We start from the raw sequence: 21,514 nt of genomic DNA on the forward strand, positions 1-21,514 counted from the left end.
TCTGATCTATATTATATATGCATACTTTAGATAATGCCTCTCTGAGGACCATGTTGCAAAGTTCCCAATTTGAAGTACTGTAGAACTCCTCAGCATTAGATCACCCCATTTACTCCTGTATACTCTTTCCATGCCTTCCTGCTCTTTGCCTGGCAAAGCCATTCACAAAACATATTTGACAGTTGGGGCCTCATTCTAAAATCACCAGATACCAAATGTACGACAGTTTTTTCCTGCTGCCACCACTAAGTATAAATGTTTATACCTTAAGTAATGTAGTCACGGAGGGTATGTACATTTTTCACACTACATTCATATTTTTATTACACTTTCACATTGAAATAATATTTTATGGCAAACTATTACAGGGGGACACTGGCGAGATAGACAATACCAGAAACACATCGGGTCAGGTGGGGTTTTATTGTTATTCCTCTATATACGTAGGAAAGTAATGCCATTTCTCCAGGACCACTGGTGCAACACATAGCAGTACATAAGACTACATAAAGTGCAAATACCCAACAGTGCGAGACAAGTGCAGGACAATAAATACACTGGACAATAAATACACAGGACAATAAATACACTGAACAATAAATACACAGGACGATGAACACATGGGACAACAGAGCAGGGTTGCATGGGAAAAAACTAAAAATCCTACAGTCCTGGATTCATTGGAGGATCATCTCTGAATCTTCTCACAATGTAAATGTCAGTCCGATGACTCCTACAGCGATGATCAATCCTAGTAGAACAGGCCGCACTGTAACTTCAGCGCTGTTGGTGGTTGTTAACTCTTGTAGCCCTGGTGAAAACATCATAACTTTTTAAATAAAAGGACATTTTCAAAGCTGTAGATGAGAAACTGTGCAGCTGTGAACACTAAGAGGAATTTATGTGTCGGTTTGGTCTTTTCACGCTACCTGACATCACGGAGACTGACTATACAGTACATCAGTACAAACAGTACAAAGTGGGACTGCATTTTCCAATAAAAACTCAAACTAGACTGGAATGTTCCCTCAGCTCACAGGAAGTATCAACAAAACCATTGGCTTTCAGTTTTCGAGGTTTTTAAGTAAGATCAGAATAAGGGATAAACTTACCTTCTACCTTCAGTAAAACAGCTCGCGGTTCTCCGTCCTGAGATTCATCATGGATCAGACACTGATATACTCCTGCATCAGACAGGCGAACTGAACCGATGTGAAGAGAGAGATCACCGTCTAGAAAGCCTTCTACTGACATCATAAATCTGCTTTCTGATGCTTCATCGGTAGTCACTGATCTGTTTGCATGAGTGTACAGCAGAACCTTTTGTCCATCTTTCTTCCATTTGACGTCTTTAACATCTTGTCGAGTGTCTCCGTAGCACGGGAGGATGACGTTCTCCCCCTCGAAAGCCTTTACGCCCGTCGGAACTGTCGGGCAAAAACAAACCGTGTTCTTCGTTTTAGCTTTACTACCGCGCTTTCCTGTAAGAGCTACACCTGGTCCAGTGGCTGGTCAGACTTTACTACTGACACGTTAAGAGTGACATCATTTCCTGCTCATGACAGCAAGCACACTTACCAATAACTTTCAGTTTGACTTCAGTAACTGATTCTCCATTACAGCTGCACCTGTAGGAGCCGGCATCATTGTAGGCGACTGAACTGATCTTCAGGGAGAAGTCTCCTCTGCTCTGATCTCCTGGTACTGCAAATCTTTTCTGATAACGCTGTTCACTGCGACACATCCGGCTTTCAGCAATCACGATGTTGCCGGGAATGAAGCGGGTCCACCGACCCACCGGACAAGGTCCAGAGCAGGTACACGGGAAGGTGACGGGTTCATTCACTATGATTTCTCTGACGATAAAGGCGTGGCACTGCAGCAGCAACAGGTACACTAATAGATCGGACAGCAAGTTACAATAGACATTTCAACATCAGACACAATCAAGTCAGAAGAATTTCCTGTCTATCACTGATAGCTGTTTTAGTTCACTCTTTCGGAAATCATCTGGACACAGCATGGAAAAGGCTTTCAATCTTTTTCCTCCATGAGCCCCAGCCATCAACACCCCGGGCAAAAAATGAATAAATCAATCAGATTTTTGCCTGTTATTAACTGTAAAATAATACAGCAGCATGGTGGTTAATAACAAACTATAAAAAAACAAGACAGTACATTTTCAATAATCTTTTCACAAGTTGCTCGTCTAATCTCTCTTTCTCCTGAGACCATGATTGAGTCCTCTTCATCACTCTTTTGGAGTTTATGTGATGTAATAAACCTTTTACTATGAATTCATTTTAATTTACCATAATGCTTGCTTACGTAATGTAATAAATGTTTTTGCTTGCGCGCGCGTGCTTGCACGCTCTCTCGCTTGAGCGCACTCACTGGCGTATTCTTGCTCCCGTCCCCATCCCCCCCCGCGTCCCCCCCATCCCCCGGTTCCCCCCCATCCCCCCCGCGTCCCCCCGGTTCCCCCCCATCCCCCCCGCGTCCCCCCGGTTCCCCCCCATCCCCCCCCGCGTCCGTTATACAGAATGAAAAACAGTAAATGGTAAAATGGCGCAGTAATATAGCGCTTTTATCCAAAGCGCTTTACACACTGTGTCTCATTCACCCATTCACACACACACACTCACACACCAATGGTAGCAGAGCTGCCATGCAAGGCTTACCATCGGGAGCAACTTGGGGTTCAGTGTCTTGCCCAAGGACACTTCGACATGTGACTCCACATGAAGAATGCCGGGAACCGCCAACCCTACGATTAGTGGACAACCCGCTCTACCAACTGAGCCACAGCCGCCCCGTGTAAAACAGTAATACTTACCAGACATTAAAACCGACTTCATTCTTTTTCCTCCTCAGAATTACACACCTACAATACACATCATCTCAACAGGTATTTAACATGCGGTGAGGAAGGACAACAAACTACAGTCTTCATTACTTATTATTACTTACTTATTACTTATTGTTAATAATAATAATACTTATTACTAACAAAACAATTCAGCAAAATAAATAAATAAATGAACTTACCGATGCAGCTGCAAAACTTTTCTCAAAGTCCGACTGAAGACTTAAACTCCAATCCAGTTTTATTTGTATAACGCTTTTAACAGTGGACGGTGTCCCAGAGCAGCTTTACAGAAATATATCAGTTCAGGATATTCATTTTAAATGTATGAATTCATCCCTGATGAGCAGACAGAGGAGACGGTGGTGAGAGAAATAAATTCACTCTGACTGTAACTCGCTTTTAAAGCAGAACATAGGCACAGAGTCAGTACCACCACACCCATTTCTGACTTGAGTGGTGTCTTGCTTTCCATGCCCCCCACAGGTAGGTCCCGTACTCATGACATTGGAGAACGAGAGGACAATCTGGTTTTAATCAAAACCAGATTTTGTGTGAAGGCAAGTTTTAGTTCTGCAGGCCTGACGGCTCTAGTATTACAGACATATAACAGCGAGGCTGAGACAAGACAGCAGGGTTCATTCTCTCTCTCTCTCTCTCTCTCTCTCTCTCTCTGTCTCTCACTCTCTCTCTCACTGTCTCTGTCTCTCGGTCTCTTTCTCTCTACTGTCTCTCTCTCTCTCTCTCTTTCTTTCTCTCTGTCACTGTCTCTGTCTCTCTCTGTCTCTTTCTCTCTCTCTTTCTTTCTCTCTCTGTCTCTCACTCCCTCTCTGTCTCTCTGTCTCTCTCTCTCTCTGCGCATGCGCGGTAGTGTAGCGAGTGTGGCGTGTTGAGCGTGTGAGAGCGGTCGGCGTTTCGCCAACTTTTTTCGCCATTTGATGCAGTTTTTTTTCTGTGTAAACATCTCGGATCAATTATTTGTGTGTGTGTATGAGCGACTGTGAAAGCGAGTAAGTGTGTGTGTGTGTGTGTGTGTGTGTGTCGCGTATGGCGGCTCCAAACACGCGGCTGTGTGAGAGTTTGACTCGCCGGCAAGGTGTGAGGGTGGCGTGCAGGGCGAGTGTGGAGGAGTGTGTATTAGCGGTAGGAGAAGTGGTGGGGCATGAGAACATTGTCTCTGCCTCCCGCATGAACAGTGCAATTGTAGTCTTTGTGAATGACGTTGATAGAGCAAACAAGCTAGTCCAGAAAGGAATTGTGCTCAATAATGAGCTAACGATGGTCTCTTCCCTAAGTTCCCCATCCAAAAAGGTTATACTGTCTAATGTCCCTCCCTTCATCTCCGATGAGATAATATCCAAAGAACTGTCTAGATACGGGCGGTTGGTCTCCCCCATAAAGAAAATCCCCCTTGGCTGTAAGTCCCCACTAGTTAAGCACTTGGTGTCTTTTAGAAGAATGGTTTTTATGATTCTGAAAGATGGTGTAGAGGAACTGAACCTAGTGTTTAAATTCAGTGTAGAAGGCTATGGCTACAGCATTTTTGTATCTACAGATACAGACATAAAATGTTTTAAATGTGGCAAAATAGGACATCTTGTCCAGGCCTGTCCTGAGAGACAGAGTGACCCTGGTGTTTCTGAGCAACCGGGGTAGGAAGTAGCTGGGCCTTCTGGAGCCGTTCCCCCTGCGGCTGCAGCTCAGCCCGCTGCTGAAAGCCCCGGAGTTGCTACTGCACCAGAGCCTAGTGAGAGCGAACCCCAATCTCAGCCTGTAGCCCAGGAACCCACGAAGGATATACCAACCCCAGAGAAGCCCTGCTTGACTGAAGTGGCTCCCGAGAAGTCCTGCTTGCCTGAACTAGAGAATCCTTGTCTGACTGACAAAGACGCAGTGGATTCTGGTGCAGAGCTGGAGATACCTGCGCTGGCAGAGGCAGGTACAGGGGTGCGGAGCAGTCGCTCAGAAGCACCAGTCACTACGCCGGGGGATGGGGGAGACTTGGAGATGGAGGACGAACCCATGTTTAAAGTACCGAACAAGCGGAAGAAACGAGGTAAGGGACAAGGGAGCAAACAGGCCAAAAGAGACACTAAAATGGACGAAAAAGAAACAGTGATGATTACATGTCAGATTCTGTTTTTAACTTTGGCTCTCAGGAAGAAAAGCGAGAAGTTGTATACCGTGCTGAGAGCATTAAGGAGTTCTTACGGAATACCAAATGGCAAAAGAACATTGTAGTAGAAGAACATTTCCCAGATTTGAAGCAGTTTATCCATGATGTCAAACATCCGGGTTTTCCAAAACCAGAAACCATGGATGACCAAACAGGTCCGCACACTACTCAAAGCCCGCGACGCTGCCTTCAGGTCTGGTAATAGAGCTCTGTACAGAGCTGCCCGTGAAAACCTGAAAGGCGGTATTAAGGAAGCTAAGGTGGCCTATAAGAGGAGCATAGAGTCCCACCTGTCCAGCAAAAATAAACGGGAGGTGTGGCAGGGCATACAGAACATCACGAACTACAGAGGCCGTGAGGCGACAACAGGAGACCTGAGTGCGATTCTGGCAGAAGAGCTAAATTGCTTCTTTGCTCGCTTTGAAACATCACAACAACAGCACTCATCTGCTCCAGCCCCACCTCCACCCTCATCTGGCCCCCGTACCAGTCCAGCCCTGCCTCCATCCCCTTCTGGTTCCTGCACCACTCTACTTACTGTGAGGGAACACGATGTTAGACGGATGTTTCTGGCAGTGAACCCCAGGAAGGCTGCTGGCCCAGACGGTGTACCTGGTAATGTGCTCAGATCATGTGCCCACCAGCTTGCCCACATCTTTACCAGAATTTTCAATCTCTCCCTGGCCCAAGCAGTCATCCCGTCCTGCCTAAAATCAGCCACAATCATTCCAGTGCCAAAGAAGTCGCCCACCACTAGCCTGAATGATTATCGTCCTGTAGCCCTCACTCCAGTTATCATGAAGTGCTTTGAGAGATTGGTTCTTCAGCACATCAAGGACTACCTCCCCCCAGATTTCGATCCTTTTCAATTTGCTTATCGTGCAAACAGATCCACAGAGGATGCTATCGCCGTAGCTGTCCACTACGTGTTGAGACATCTAGAGCAGCAACAGAGCTACGTACGGATGCTTTTTGTGGATTACAGTTCGGCTTTTAATACAATAATTCCGGACATTCTCGTCACCAAATTGGTCACCCTTGGCCTCCCCCGCCTCACGTGTGCCTGGATAAAGGACTTTCTCACCAACCGGTTCCAGACAGTGAGACTTGGGCCACACCTCTCCTCCACTCGCACGTTGAGCACAGGTTCTCCACAGGGCTGTGTGTTGAGCCCCCTCCTGTACTGTCTCTACACATATGACTGTAGACCAGTCTACAACAATAATCTTATCATCAAGTTTGCTGATGACACCACAGTGGTCGGACTTATCTCAAAAGGAGAGGAGGCAGCCTACAGAGAGGAAGTCCTAAACTTGGCAGCCTGGTGTTCAAAGAACAACCTGACTCTAAACACCAAGAAAACCAAGGAACTTATTGTAGACTTCAGAAAACACAACACGGAGCTGGCCCCCCTCTTCATTAATGGTGAGTGTGTGGAGAAGGTCCACACTGTCCACTTTCTTGGCGTCCTTATCTCTGCAAACATCTCCTGGACGGACAACATCACAGCGGTTATCAAGAAGGCTTAAACGCGGCTACACTTCCTGAGGGTTCTCAGGAAGTACAATCTGGAATCCAATCTGCTGCTGATCTTCTACCGCTCGTCCGTCGAGAGCTTGCTGACATACTGTATCACGGTGTGGTACGGTAGCTGCACCGCAGCAGACAGGGAGAGGCTTCAGAGGGTAGTAAGAGCAGCACAGAAGATCATTGGCTGCCCTCTCCCCTCCTTGATGGATAGTTACACTTCCCGTTGCCTCAGCAGAGGAAAAACTATCATTAAGGACAGTTCTCACCCTGGCTTTGATCTGTTCAATCTGTTGCCCTCAGGGAGACGTTACAGGTGCATCAAAACAAGGACTGGTAGATTTAAGAATAGTTTCTTCCCGAAGGCTATTACCATGATAAACAAACACATGTACTGAGTCCACAGCATATGTATATATTGTCTCAAAACTGTGCATTTCATAGTACCTCCCCCATTGACCCTAATATCTATCTATCTTGCATATCTATCTTGCATATATTGTATATCTTGTTTATTTATTTTGTTTATTTATCTTGTTTATTTATCTGTGTATTATCTGTTTATTCTTCTTGTGTATTGAATGTATATGTTTGCACGGAACAAAAAGGAGTGGCTCTTAATTTCATTGTACATATGTATAGTGACAATAAAAGGCATTCATTCATTCATTCATTCATTTTAGAAGGGAAGGAGCTTTTATTGACACTGAGATCTATCGTCTGAAGAAATTAATTACTAAAGTCAGCAGAGAAACTTCTGATGATGACCAGTAGAGTGTTTGGTGTGTTTCATATTAAAATGGGTTTTATCATCTGCTTGTTTTATCTACACCTTGTTCATATGAGTGGGATTCGTATTGCAAGTGTAAACATTAACGGGGCAAGAGAACATGAAAAACGTGTAAAACTATATGAGTTACTAACGCAGAAGCGTATTGATGTAGTGATGTTGCAAGAAACACATAGTAATGTCAATAATGCTACTAGCTGGATGAAGGAGTGGGGTGGGCTGGCAATTTTAAGTCACAATACATCAGTTAGTGGTGGGGTTGCCCTGCTGCTTGCTCGCAATTTTACTCCCAGTTCTTATACAGTAGTTGAGGTTTTAAATGGGAGGCTTTTAAAAGTAAGAGCTATCTATGAGAATGAGAGCTTTGTTTTTATTTGTGTGTACGCTCCCACCAGTGCAGTGGAGTGAATGGTTTTCTTAGATAAACTAGACAATGTCATTGCTGACTGCAACACTGCCGATATTTTAATTCTGGGTGGGGATTTTAACTGCACAACAGACAACTTGGACAGGAACCACACAGAACCTCATGTAGCCTCCCGTAAGCGCCTGTGGGAGATGATGGAGGCTCACGAACTGATTGATCTTTGGAGAAATTTAAATAGAAACCAGAAGCAGTACACGTGGGCCCACTCCATAGACAACACACTCTCCCTGGCAAGACTAGATCGCTTTTATGGTTTTAAACAACAGCTGACACTTTTTACTAAATCTTTTATTGTTCCAGTAGGCCTCTCTGATCACAGTATGGTGCAGTGTATTGTCAGTAAAGAAAATGTAAAACCAAAAAGTGCATACTGGCATTTTAATACTGCACTTTTAGAGGATACTAATTTTAGAGAATCTTTTATTTATTTCTGGAATGTTTTTAAATATGAAAAGATGGCTTTTAGTTCTATACAACAGTGGTGGGATGTGGCCAAAGCTCAAATTAAGGCATTTTGTCAACAGTACACTCTTAATGTCACGAGAGACATTGTCAGATCTCTGAAAGCTTTGGAGACTGGAATAGTGGAACTCCAGTGTTTGGAGACCACAGGAGATCGAGGGCAGATTGAAGCCCTCAAAAGTAAAAAAGCTATAATGAATGACCTGTTGGGCATCACAGCACAGGGGGCGCTGGTCCGCTCACGCTTTAAAAGCATGAATGAGATGGATGCTCCTTCTAAGTTCTTTTTTGGTCTAGAGCAGAAGAATGGACAGAAAAGATTCATACACGCTGTGCGAACAGAATCAGGAGATCTTCTGTCAGATCCCGCTGAAATTCGCAAGCAGACAGTTAGCTTCTACTCGAAGCTGTACAGCAGTGAGCAGTCAGGGGCACAGACAGTAGAATAGAGCTTCCTTAAAGACCTGCCAAAACTCTCAGAGCATGTGGCCAGCGATCTGGACATAGAGCTAACTCTAGCAGAACTCCATGAAGCTCTCCAAGGGATGGAGAATGGAATGGCGCCAGGCATAGACGGTCTCCCTGTAGAATTCTACAAAGCCTTCTGGACAGGATGTGCTAGAAGTGTTGCTAGGCAGTGTGAAGGGAGGTGAGCTCCCATTGAGCTGCAGGAGAGCCGTCCTGACCCTCCTGCCCAAAAAGGGAGACCTGACGCATTTGAAGAACTGGCGCCCGGTCTCACTGTTGTGCACTGACTACAAACTGCTCTCAAAAGCGCTAGCTTCAAGACTGACTAAGGTATTGGAGCAAATCACTCATCTTGACCAGACATACTGTGTACCCAGCAGGTCTATACTTGATAATATACATTTAATTCGTGACATTTTGGACGTCTCCAGGCTATTGGGATTAAAGACTGGCCTTATTTTTCTAGACCAGGAAAAGGCTTTTGACCGGGTTGAACATGATTACTTGTGGAAGGTGCTGGAAACCTTTGGTTTCAACCCAGGTTTCATAGCCATGATCAAGACCTTGTACAGTGAAATTGAGAGTGTACTGAAGGTTAATGGTGGTTTGTGTGCCCCTTTTAGAGTCTACAGAGGTATTAGACAAGGCTGTTCTCTGTCAGGCATGCTGTACACCCTAGCATTTGAACCTCTTTTATGTAAACTGAGAAATCAACTTTCTGGTTTTAAGATATCTCAATCCAGCGCTTCTCTGTGTCTCTCAGCATATGCAGATGACTTAGTCGTAATGCTGGGAACACAAACTGATGTGAACATTTTAATTGATGTTTTGAAAGATTTTGAGATTTTATCTTCTGCCAAGGTCAACTGGGCCAAAAGTGAAGCCATTTTAGTTGGAGAGTGGGGTGGTGGGCAGCCCACATTACCAGCTGGTTTGGCGTGGAAAGAGGGTGGTTTTAAGTACTTGGGTGTTTATCTAGGCAGCACTGAGTTTTTAAATAAAAATTGGGAAGGTGTCGTTGAAAAGGTAAAGGGCAGGTTGAACAGGTGGAAGTGGTTGGTCCCAAAAATGTCTTACAGGGGACGCACGCTGGTCATCAACAACCTGGCAGCATCAACCCTGTGGCACAAGCTGGCATTTGTGGATCCGCCACCCAACCTGCTCTCGAACATCCAGGCCCTGCTAGTGGACTTCTTCTGGGACAAACTACACTGGATCCCTCAAAGTGTCCTTCACCTGCCCAAGGAGGAGGGGGGGCAGGGGCTGGTCCATATAGCCAGCAGAACTGCGACTTTCCGACTCCAGTTCATCCAGAGACTCCTCACTGGACCTGAGAGATTGGTATGGAGAGCAGCAGCTTATAGGCTGTTACACACAGTAGGAGGACTGGGATTAGACAGATCTTTGTTTTTAATGGACACAAAAACGCTAGACCTTGCTGGATTACCATTTTTTTATAGTGGGCTTTTTAAAATATGGACTTTTTTAAAAAAACAAATCAAGGGGTGCAGAACACCATACTGGCTGCTGGAGGAACCCCTGGTGAATGGTGGGAGATTAGATATCTCTGGTGTGACCACCCCATCATTATCCAGAGTTCTGGTCTCATCGGGGATTGTGACACTCCGGCAGCTGGTGAACATCGCAGGAACGGACCTGTCACGGGCTGAGGACTTAGCAGCGAGCCTGGGACTACGGTCGCTACGTATTGTGAACAAGCTCCTACATTGCTGGAGGTCCACCCTAACGTCAGAGGAGCGTGCTCAGCTGATGAACAATGAAACAAGCAAGACTGGACCTATAGAAGAGGAACCTTTTCCCCAGCTGGGCATCGCTCCAGATCTAGATGGGTGTGGTGGCCCCCTCCTGGAGTTCAACAGTGACATGAACATTGAGACAGTGACCGGCAAGCTCCTGTACAAAGCCTGCGTGAAAGTTTTAAATAAGAAAAAGCTGAATGGGAGAGTGGACACCCCATGGCGAGTTGTACTGGGTTTTAATGATGATGTTAAACCGAAGTGTCCGTAGTGTATGAATGGGTGTGTGAGTGTGTGTGTGTGAGTGTGCCCTGCGATGGATTGGCACCCTGTCCAGGGTGTACCCCGCCTTGTGCCTCATGCTCCCTGGGATAGGCTCCAGGTTCCCTGTGACCCTGAAACGGATAAAGCGGTATAGAAGATGGATGAATGGATCAGAGATATGGGGAAAAGCACAAGTTTTTACTAAAGACCCGAGACTCTTTAGTCTCGGGTCTTTAGAGACTCTTCTTTAATAAACCGAAGTCCATATAAAGGACGATTCTTATATCTTACTCCAAGAGTAAAATTCCTTTGTTACACACTCCTTCAGCAAAAGGGAAAGGATTTCATTGGTTCTCTAGTCCAGCGGCATGAAGAATCCACCTACTGAGAAGATAAGATGAACGGTGGCTTAGTGGTTAGCACGTTGTTGTCTTCTGGGTTAGGAGAGAAATGCGTCATGTTTCGAGGTAAGTAAAGAACAGCCGATTGGTACTTTAGAGTTTTGTTTAAAAGTGAGGTTTTCTTGAGCACATTTGGATTATTAATTCTTATGTACACTCTCTCACTACTAACACCATGCCAGTACTGAAGTCACAGCTATGTACGTGGTAAATCTCAGATTTGTCTTAGTATCTTTACACTATATCTTTTTTTCCCTTAAAGGATGCCATACAGATCCCTAAAAATTTAAGGATGATAAAAATATCTGAGAACACAAGGAGCCGTTATCTCAATGAATCAGTTACCTTCATACACTTGACACCCATGGTTAATAGTACACTCTGTGACCTATAGAGACTCAGAGACAACATTATTTGTGCACATTGGTGGGAGAAATGTATAACTGGATATTAGATTTTCTGTTCGGTTGAATGATGTTTGGCACATCCTCCTCTACTATATAGACAACAAGCAGGAGTGCAGGGTCTCCTTTGTTTAACAATGTGTAAATGACATCGTTATTCAAAAAGAACGTAATATGGGACGATCACTGAATGCTTACAATGGGGAAGTGTGGAAAAGAGGTCTACAGATGACTAATATTCAGTGAAATGTGCACTTGTGCTTCGTCTCCACGTTCTGAGATGGTGTGCAAGTCTTATCAACAATAAGCTCCATCAATAAGCTATCAATAAGCTCTATCTGCCACATCCAGTGCATTTATATTAAACGTGATTAATATTGGGTCATTTCATGTGCATACAGTACGTACAATAGCGGTGATATTAAATTACTTAAACCATGATTTTGGCCATTTCGCCAACGTCTAAGTCATTCGTTGCCTTCTTTTATGGTTTACGTCTTAATGGCTTAACGGTTAATGGTTTATTATATTACCCACAATGCACTTTTTAGGAGATAATAGTGAAACCTGACTGTTATATCAGCCTTCCTGTAATAAACTCTGTGCCATGTGGGCCGGACAGTCCCTTGTGTAAGTATTCACCCCTGTTGTTGTGGAAGTTCTACATAAATTCTTTTGGAAAATCAAACGGCATGAGACTTGCATGACTCAAACGCACGCTCACACCCATCTCTTGTATTTCATTTTTGTTAAACCACAAGATCTCACTCTGGCCTCAGAGCTTCACCCGGGCCTAGGCCAGCACTCTGAGCTCGACTGATATGTCTGAAGTAAAACACGCCTACCTCAGGACCATAATAATATAGAAATAAATAAAGGTGAAAATAAATAAATGAGGAAATAAATAAGTGTGGAAATAAATACAAAAATACATAAATAAGGAAATAAAAGTACTAAATGCTCAATATTTGTAATATATATATATATATATATATATATATATATATATATATATATATATATATATATATATATAAAATTTATATGTAGATTTATTTATGCATTTATTTATTTATTATTCTGGTAGTTTGGAGATTCCATGAAATACATTATATAAACAGGTTTGTCATTTGAAACTGTTAGATGATAGATTTTGTATTATATTCATAATGTAGCCTATTGTATTATGTATGTGTACTGTAGGTATTATACTATGTATGTGCATACGGATTTCTAAATGAATTAATTTATTTATCTTAGTATTTATTTAATAAGCAGTTTAGTTTAGTTTAGTTCAGTTTGGTTTGGTTTGGTTTAGTTTGGTTTGGTTTAGTTTAGTTTTTGTTTGGTTTTTATTTCGAGGTAGGAACCTTGGTTTGTTCCTCAGGGAAGATTTACCGAGTTGCACGGTTACCATGGAAACGGAAAACACTCACAGGGAGGAAGAGAGAAATGCGAGCAGCGGAACATTTTAAGATTTAGCGTTACCTTTTCTTTTCATTCAGGTAGATTAATACACCAAATATTTAACTTTCTAATAAAGAATTCAGAAAATAACTACGATACAGGGATAATAAACATATTTTTATTTATTTTTGCGCAGCTTGTAACAGGAGATTAGATTATCGGGTTCCTTTCACCCCTGTTACACAAGATTTATTTTAAATATATTATTGTTATTATTAATCATTTTAACAAGACACAAATGCATCTTGTGCGGGTTTACTGAATAACACTCTTAACGTGTATACGTTTGTTTGTTTTTTTATTTATTTATTTAGCCCTATCCACTTACTCAGTTGCTTACATGGCTATTTATTGACAGTTTGTTTGTTTACTTGCTTATTGACTTACTTATTTATTTGTTTGCTGGTTGATTTGTGTGCTTGCCTGCTTACTTACTTATTTACTTATTGACCTACTGACTTACATACTTACTTAGCTACCTGTTTGCTTCTTTGTTTGTTTTGTTTATGTATGTGTTTGTTTGTTCACTTGATGACCTGTTTATTACTTACATATTTATATGTTTGTTTGTTTACATTTATTCATTTAACAGATGCTTTTTTTTTTATCCAAATCGACTTACAAATGTAGATCTGTGTGAGGAATTTATTTATTTATTTATCCACTTAGTTTATTTGTTGTTTGTTTATGTACTTGTTTATTTATTTACTGATTATTTATTATATTTCTCTATTTATTTGTTTGGCTGCTTACTTACTTATTCACTTACTGATATGCTTACTCACGTGCCTGTTTATTTGTTTTTGTATTTACTTGCTTGTATGTATGTATATATATATATATATATATATATATATATATATATATATATATATATATATATATATATTTGTTTGTTTGTTTGCCTACTTACTTACTACTTTACTTATTTATCTACTTACCAACCTATTTATTTATTTATTTATTTATTTATTTATTTATGTGCGTTTGTTTACTTGCTTACCTGCTTATTACTTACATATTTATTTATAAGCTTACTTTTTTTTTTTTTACATACTTATTTACTTTTGTTTGCTTATATACATTTTGTACTCAATGCTAGTCCTGTGTGTTTAATAGCACACTGAAATATGTTGTGTTTTAGCACCTAAAAGGATTTATTAATTACAGAACGTACATTTAATACCTGATGTAGTGGCCTGAATATGTGTGTGTGTGTGTGTGTGTGTGTGTGTGTGTGTGTGTGTGTGTGTACATGAACCAAAGCCTGATTTTATTTTGTCTGTAAAGTTGTCTTTTCCTCCTGTCAGGATGGACTCCGAGTACCTGAAGCAGAAACTGGGTAAATGTTTGGTGGAGGCTCTGGCGGAAGTCGTGGAGCAGAGACCCATGGACCCCATCGAGTTTCTCGCTCACTTCATCTACAAATACAAAGAAAACATGGAGTACGCCAAAAAGGTAAAGAGGATGAAGTTCCCTTCCATAAGTTTTGACCCAGTGACGACGCTACATCACTGCACTTAAACCTGAATGCTGCAGGGGGTTTATTATTTCATGCTGAAGATGTGGACCTGTGTAGAGCTTAGAGGACACTGATTCACTGGGGTGAACCACACCAGACTGATAAAGATTCTATGATCTCGACTGTAATAGAATTGAAAGAAGACACACATAGTCTCTGTTATTCCGCTAGGGGGCAAACTAGAGTAAAATCAGAGCCGTTTGATTTTCCATAAGAATTTATGTAGAACTTCCACAACAACAGGGGTGAATACTTACACAAGGGACTGTCCGGCCCACATGGCACTGAGTTTATTACAGGAAGGCTGATATAACAGTCAGGTTTCACTATTATCTCCTAAAAAGAGCATTGTGGGTAATATAATAAACCATTAACCGTTAAGCCATTAACACGTAAACCATGAAAGAAGTTTAAAGTAAAAAAACTCACTACAAAAATAAATTGCTGTTAAAGATCACATTATTATGAAGATTAGTATGCCAGTCATTCAGAGTGGGTTTTTCCTTTAAGTTCACGATGTCTCGTTTTACTGCTTTGCCTCAGAAAGCTGCAAATGAGAAGCAGCTGGAGGAGGAGGTGAAGAAAGCCAGACAGGAGGCCGAGCATCAGAAACGGCTGAAGGAGGAGGAGTCGCGATTACAAGCCGCACAGGAGGTGAGAGACAGAGGACGAGAGGTAGCGTCCGAATTAAAGGGGAAATCCAGGAGTTTTCGACCTCATCGTGTGTGTGTGTGTGTGTGTGTGAGAGAGAGAGAGAGAGAGAGAGAGATTACCAGAGACAAGAATTCCACCACATTTCATATGTCACATGCATTTAGAAAAACAAACAGAAAACCGGTTTAACCGATTCAACCATCTGGAACAGAGGACAAAATCTTGCCGATTTAGAGCTCTATTTACAAATGACCTCTGAATACAGAATTAAAGCTACAGGTTTCACATAAACATCTGATTAGTTGAACATCTGTTGAACATCTGCCCTTAGACTTCCAGTACAAGTGAATTTAGAATAGACAGTATAGACACCCCGTTAATCTTCCCAAGAACAGGAAGGAGGAAAAACATACATTTGTGCACGTCTTCAAAAGTAGGCCTTTGTTTCTTTGTTTTAAAGCTCACACAGGAGCAAGTAGCTACACCTCCTCCAGCGCCACTGCAAGAGAGACCCTGGATGGCGGACCCTCCGAAGATGGAGGTCCTGATGGAGGCTGATGGGGTACAAGATATTTACAAAACTTCACTGCCATGAGATTTTGAATTTTGGGTTTACTCCTTCTCTGAATCGGAGACTGGTGTGATTAGTCATTATTTTTTGCCTTCCATCCATCCATCCATCCATCTTCTATAGCGCTTATCCTACAGAGTCATGGGGAACCTGGAGGCTATGCCAGGGAGCATAGGGCACAAGGCGGGGTACATCATGGACAGGGTGCAAACCCATCCATCGCAGGGCACAATCACAATCATACACCTATTCATACACTACGGACACTTTGAACGCGCCAATCAGCCTATCATGCATGTCTTTGGACTGGGGGAGGAAACTGGAGTACCTGGAGGAAACCCCGCAGCACGGGGAGAACATGCAAAGTCCGCATACACAGGGTCGTGGCAGGAGGTGAACGTGCTAACCACTATGCCACCGTGCACCCCGCTAGGCAATATGTCCAAACATATCCATTATTACCACAAATTCAAAGACAACCTGGCATTTTATGGGGGTGGTGGTGATGATAGTGGTAATGATCATGGTGATGGTATTGATGGTAGTTGTGGTGGTGATGGTGTTGGTGATTGTGTTGTTGGTGGCCGTGGTAGGGTTGGGGGCGATGGCGATGGTTGGGGGTGGTGGTAGTGATGGTGATGATGGTGGGGGTGGAGGTGGTGGTGGGGATGGTTATGGTGGAGGTGGTGGTGGTGATAGTGGTAATGATCGTGGTGATGGTATTGATGGTAGTTGTGGTGGTGATGGTGTTGGTGATTGTGTTGTTGGCGATGGCGATGGTTGGGGGTGGTGGTAGTGATGGTGATGATGGTGGGGGTGGAGGTGGTGGTGGGGATGGTTATGGTGGAGGTGGTGGTGGTGATAGTTATGGTGATGCTGGATCCCTCTTTACACTTCACCAGAAAGTGCTCTCTGCAGAGCTTCCCCGTTACACCTCTTCCTGCTCTTGTCTCTTTTAAAACATGGTCTTTTCAGCTCATACGACCGTCTCAGAATGCAATCAAGTCTAAATCAAACAATCCGTCGTGAAGGTGTTTATTTATGCTCACATCAGCGTTACAGAATTATGACTCGTTCCTCCTACACTTCATGTCTTCATTTTCATCTTTCACCAATCCAGACGAACGCCGGAACTGAAGCAGCTCCTCTAGAACCCACCACACTGCCTCAGGAAGAAGAACCAGAAGCACAGACTGAAGCAGAGACAACAGCAGAACCTCCACCAGATGCGGAGGTAAAGCGTCTAAAGCACGTCACTGATCAGGAACGTTGATTCCCGTCGTGTTTTATCACGTCTTGTATTTATATTTCTGCCAACTTTTACACCTCAGCCAAGCCATAATTAGGTATTTTCCAAAACGAGTACAAAACCAAGTGGATGGGGGGAAAAGCATCGAGAGGCTGTAATAACAGGCTCAGAAATGGCAAACAGGAAGAAAACTGCAGCTGCTTATGTGTTCACCTCCAGGATGTAAAGAACGCAGAGACGACGGATGTGGAGAGAGCGCCCTCTAGAGCTGTAAATGAGGACACAGAGGCAGCTGAGGAACCTGAGAATGAGCCCACTCTGAGGGTGATACTCCATTTATTATTGTTTTTACTCACTGTTGGAGAGGGAGAGAAAGAGATAGAGAGAGCTATCAGGAAGGAAATGGAAAGTAGTTCACATTATTACACTTTATTATCAAGCATGAACAAGAGAGACTGAACAGCAGGTCAGGAGGGAATCCAGAGAAAGATGATTGTGAATGATACTAAGATTATGCGATTTCTCCACTTTTTTTTTTTTTTTTTTTTTTTACCTCCATGCATTATTATTATTATTATTATTATTATTATTACTATTATTACTATTATTATTGCAGGATTCAGATGGCTCGATAGCTCCAGATGTGGATGATACAGTCTCAGATGACGCAGCAAGACATCCTGAAGAACCAGTGAGCGAGACAAATCCGAGTCAAAGCCAAATGGAAGAGGAGGTGAGGACACACTGTGATTGAAATGCTGATATTTAAAGTAGATCAACCACTGTGAGTATAAATGATGAAAAGATTTGAACGATAGGCTTTTTTCTTTTATGGTGAAAGATTCAGTCGGGTCAAAACCTCACGATGTAGGCGTTAAGGCCTCAGAGAGCGACGCAATTAATCCAGAGGTGAGGACAGTCTAATGACTTGGCTAGAGAAAGACAGAGTAGCCAGAAAGACGTCAAGAAAAACGCAAAACCACTGCATTTAACTGCACACTTTCAAACGAAGCTCATCCTGAAGCTCATTCGATTAGTAATCCAAGGTTTATCTGTCATAAAGACGCCTATTGGAATCTTTATTTAATAAGAATTTCACCGATTAACACGTTAAAGGAGTAAAGCACTGTCTGCCTTCTTCCACACACATGAGCTCACCGAGCCCCACGATCAGCTAGTGATTGATGGGGAGAGAACGTATGCCCCGCCCACTGAGAGAGCACGGGCAGTTTTGCCTCTCTTGGAAATGTCGAGATTCGATCTCTTTTCGTTCTCCGGACTATAAGGTGACCGCATTTATTGGCGCGAGACTCAGGAAGCCTTCGATGAAGTTTACACGATGGGTTACAGCCTTAATAAATTGCACATCAACAGGCTGTTTTTATACTTCTGGGTTTTTGCAGGATAATTTTACTTCTGCTACAACGACAACAACAACAGCGGCAGAATCAGTCGTCGTTTCTGAGAGTTGTTACAGAAATCTGTCAACTGCAGTGGAATCAAAGCACAAGAGCGGTTTATAGAAGCGTTTCAGTGAGTAGAGAGGGTTTGCTACGTGAACGAAGCTAATCAGACTCTCAAGCCACTCTTCAAGTTCCTCCTCATCGACTGCTAGCATCTGACTACCATGCCACTGTTTACTATCAAATAAAAACACTCCTCATTGTCATTACAGGTGTTAGCCAGTCCCTACCGGATTTCAGAGTTTTTTTTTTGTGATTGTTGCAGCCAGAAATGCTTGGTTGTTCTGCGGCTTTTTTCCATCCATCCATCCATCTTCTATACCGCTTATCCTTTTCAGGGTCACGGGGAACCTGGAGCCTATCCCAGGGAGTATCAGGCACAATGCGGGGTACACCCTGGACAGGGTGCCAATCCATCGCAATCCATACACACTCACACACCCATTCATACACTACGGACACTTTAGACACGCCAATCAGCCTACCATGCGTGTCTTTGGACTGGGGGAGGAAACCAGAGTACCCGGAGGAAACCCCCGCAGCACGGGGAGAACACGCAAACTCCGCACACACAGAGCAGCAGTGAGAATTGAACCCCCGACCCTGGCGGTGTGAGGCGAACGTTTTTTATGAATCCTATTTCTGACGCATCTTGCGTCACGTTTTGCTCCGTGCCTCCTGGCATACCTCCTGCGCCTACAGCGTGCTCTGCTGTGATTGGCTGAGATGGTTTAGATGAGAGATGAGGGATAAACCAGTACGAGAAGAATCCACTCTGTGACAGGATTCTGAATGGGACAGTGATCCTACACTTTCTACACTGTATTATAGGATTCAGGTGGATCGAATCCTCGAGACGTCGATGGGACGGTCTCGGTAGACGACTCAAAACAAGCAGAAGAAGAGGTGAGGACCGACGATGGACAAGTTTCTCCGGGTATTATGTGTGGAGTTGTGATTTTAGGATGATTTGTCTTGCTAGAGGTCAGGATTTGTTCTTTGAGTGTCAGAAATGGAGAAAACGTGCCAAAGGATAGCAAGGAAGAGAGAAATAAACCGACAGATATGAAGAAAGGAGAGAAAGGCTATGTAGTATGTAGACACGCTCTACTGACTAGACGCAGGAACCCTTCGATGAAGTTTACACGATGGGTTACAGCCTTCAAGTTATGGTAGAAATGATAATATTTCAAAGCCAGAGCTGTTTTGTTGACACGCATGATGTCACTTCCTTGTAGCAAGCAGGCGATGACGCATCACAAACTCTGCTCAAATCAACAGAGGAAGAACCGGTCAATCCAGAACCTTCTCTGATGCTGCAGGTGACACTTTACTCACTTTATTCTCAGCCTGTAGGATCACCGAGAGAGTTCAAGAGAAATAAACGAAAGCAAAGCGACAGAGAGAGACAGACAGAGAGGATGTATAAGTATTGAGTATGCTCTCCTTTGGAACAGGACGACGCCGAGCTCATACACACCGACGTCACCGAAGACCAATCAGCAGCTCTGATGGAGAGCGACGCTCCCAGACAGGAAGAGCCCGAGACCCTCACCAACCCGAGCACGCTCAAGGACACGGTGACGTTTCCGCTTGTCTCTGTGTCACTTGTGTGTTTAAGCGTCTTCTCTGCAAGCTTCAAGCCGTGGTTTGGTTTTGGTTTTTCGGTTCTTCAGCGTGAAGAACATTCTGTTTCTTTCACTTAAGCTCTTTTTCTATGATGGAAATTTAAAAATGTTCGGTTTTCTATGAGATTTTTCCACTGACTGGAATAATTGAGCTAGTATTTCTAATAACAATGAACCAAACACTAGATTAATAGCCTTACTAACAAGATTATTGTTTTTTTTGTTGTTGTTTTTTTGCAGGAGGAAGATGAAGAAGACTGAAGATGAGGCATATCCTCTCTAGACACGCTTTATACTATATAGGTTTTGTAATATAATATATTTGAAGGATAAGTTTTCTGAAGCAGCATACGAACGTGTTATAATACATGAAGCCGTTCTCTGTAGCTCATTTCTCACAAGATTAAATATTGTTTTGCGGGATTTGTGTTTTCCTTGATCCACGAATCAGGTGTGTCCGAGCAGGGGAAAAAAAACACTAAACTACGATATTCCTGATTTCAGAAGGGAAATTTAAAAAGTCGAAAGTTTAACTTGACGGATTCTTGCACACCATTTATTTGAAATATCGGCCATCGTGAATTTTCTTCATGAAATCTCATTTAAACGTAAATGAATGCGGTTTTACTTGCAAATGTTGGGCCGGTAAAAAAAAAAAAAAAAGGCTGGGTTTCTTACGCTCGTCTTATTGATAGTCCACATGAACAGAGAGAGGAAATCAGAAGCGTCTGATTTAACACGTTTAATACTAAACAAAACACGGCAATATACAAGAGCAGGTCACTGCGTCATACACACGTAGAGAATCAGGAAAGAGTCGATGTGTGTAGGTACAAAAACAAACAGTCTGTTAAGGTTTTTAAGTAAATCCAGAAATTATTGTGTGATGTAAACGGTACAGATGTTCAGGTCAGGTCAATACGAGGGAGACTGAATTCCCAGTCAGTGTCTGATATATTTCTGATTTATTGCTTTCATTATGGCGTTTTTAGGAGTTCAAGGGAGAGAGAGAGAGAGAGAGAGAGAGAGAGAGAGAGAGGGAGAGGGAGAGGGGAGAGCAAGGGCGAGAGTAAAGGAGAGAGAGCGAGAGAGAGCGAAGGCAAGAGAGAGGGAGCGAGGGAGAGCGAGAGAGAGCGAAGGCAAGAGAGAGGGAGCGAGGGAGAGCGAGAGAGAGCGAAGGCAAGAGAGAGGGAGCGAGGGAGAGCGAGAGGGGGAGAAAGAGAGAGAGGGAGCGAGGGAGAGCGAGAGGGGGAGAAAGAGAGAGAGGGAGCGAGGGAGAGCGAGAGAGGGAGAGAGAGGGAGTGAGGGAGAGAGAGTGAGAGAGACTGACTTATCAGTGAGTTAGGGAAAATGTGGTCCGTTTACTGTGCACAAGCTAATCTACTCTCTCTCACACACACACACACACACACAGACAC

At 43.2% G+C, this 21,514-nt stretch overlaps 2 protein-coding genes across 5 annotated transcripts; one reads left to right on the forward strand and one right to left on the reverse strand.

Moving 5' to 3' along the window:
- Positions 1-315: 315 nt before the first annotated feature.
- Positions 316-3,549, reverse strand: LOC128634633 (protein turtle-like). Its single transcript, XM_053685339.1, has 5 exons — positions 3,049-3,549; positions 2,837-2,884; positions 1,579-1,896; positions 1,113-1,427; positions 316-811 (listed from the first exon to the last, which is right to left on the reverse strand). The coding sequence occupies exons 2-5, from the start codon at positions 2,856-2,858 to the stop codon at positions 705-707; spliced, it is 762 nt and encodes a 253-aa protein (XP_053541314.1). The 5' UTR covers positions 2,859-2,884; positions 3,049-3,549; the 3' UTR covers positions 316-704.
- A 9,408-nt stretch (positions 3,550-12,957) lies between these two features.
- Positions 12,958-20,519, forward strand: dydc2 (DPY30 domain containing 2). Of its 4 annotated transcripts, XM_017483638.3 has the most exons (11): positions 12,958-13,047; positions 14,320-14,467; positions 15,075-15,185; positions 15,646-15,747; positions 16,877-16,990; positions 17,225-17,329; positions 17,622-17,738; positions 19,300-19,374; positions 19,707-19,790; positions 19,926-20,048; positions 20,337-20,519. In XM_017483638.3, the coding sequence occupies exons 2-11, from the start codon at positions 14,321-14,323 to the stop codon at positions 20,355-20,357; spliced, it is 999 nt and encodes a 332-aa protein (XP_017339127.1). In that variant the 5' UTR covers positions 12,958-13,047; position 14,320; the 3' UTR covers positions 20,358-20,519. The 4 variants fall into 4 exon arrangements, 3 of the variants coding, with proteins under 3 accessions (XP_017339127.1, XP_017339128.1, XP_047015575.1); XR_001814392.3 differs by lacking the exon at positions 20,337-20,519 and having other exon boundaries at positions 19,300-19,405; XM_017483639.3 differs by lacking the exon at positions 15,646-15,747.
- Positions 20,520-21,514: the final 995 nt, after the last annotated feature.

Source organism: Ictalurus punctatus, chromosome 13, assembly GCF_001660625.3.
Source record: "Ictalurus punctatus breed USDA103 chromosome 13, Coco_2.0, whole genome shotgun sequence".
Lineage (NCBI taxonomy): Eukaryota > Metazoa > Chordata > Actinopteri > Siluriformes > Ictaluridae > Ictalurus > Ictalurus punctatus.

What these genes read in the sequence shown, in the direction of transcription:
- LOC128634633 (XM_053685339.1), bottom strand. Translation starts at nt 2,858, where the DNA reads ATGAAGTCGGTTTTAATGTCTG. An exon ending in AGTCAAACTGAAAGTTATTG is followed by an intron (nt 1,428 to 1,578) that starts GTAAGTGTGCTT and finishes TTTGCCCGACAG; the next exon opens with TTCCGACGGGCGTAAAGGCT. An exon ending in TGTTTTACTGAAGGTAGAAG is followed by an intron (nt 812 to 1,112) that starts GTAAGTTTATCC and finishes TGTTTTCACCAG; the next exon opens with GGCTACAAGAGTTAACAACC.
- dydc2 (XM_017483638.3), top strand. Translation starts at nt 14,321, where the DNA reads ATGGACTCCGAGTACCTGAAGCAGAAACTGGGTAAATGTTTGGTGGAG. An exon ending in CAAAACAAGCAGAAGAAGAG is followed by an intron (nt 19,375 to 19,706) that starts GTGAGGACCGAC and finishes ACTTCCTTGTAG; the next exon opens with CAAGCAGGCGATGACGCATC. An exon ending in AACCTTCTCTGATGCTGCAG is followed by an intron (nt 19,791 to 19,925) that starts GTGACACTTTAC and finishes CCTTTGGAACAG; the next exon opens with GACGACGCCGAGCTCATACA.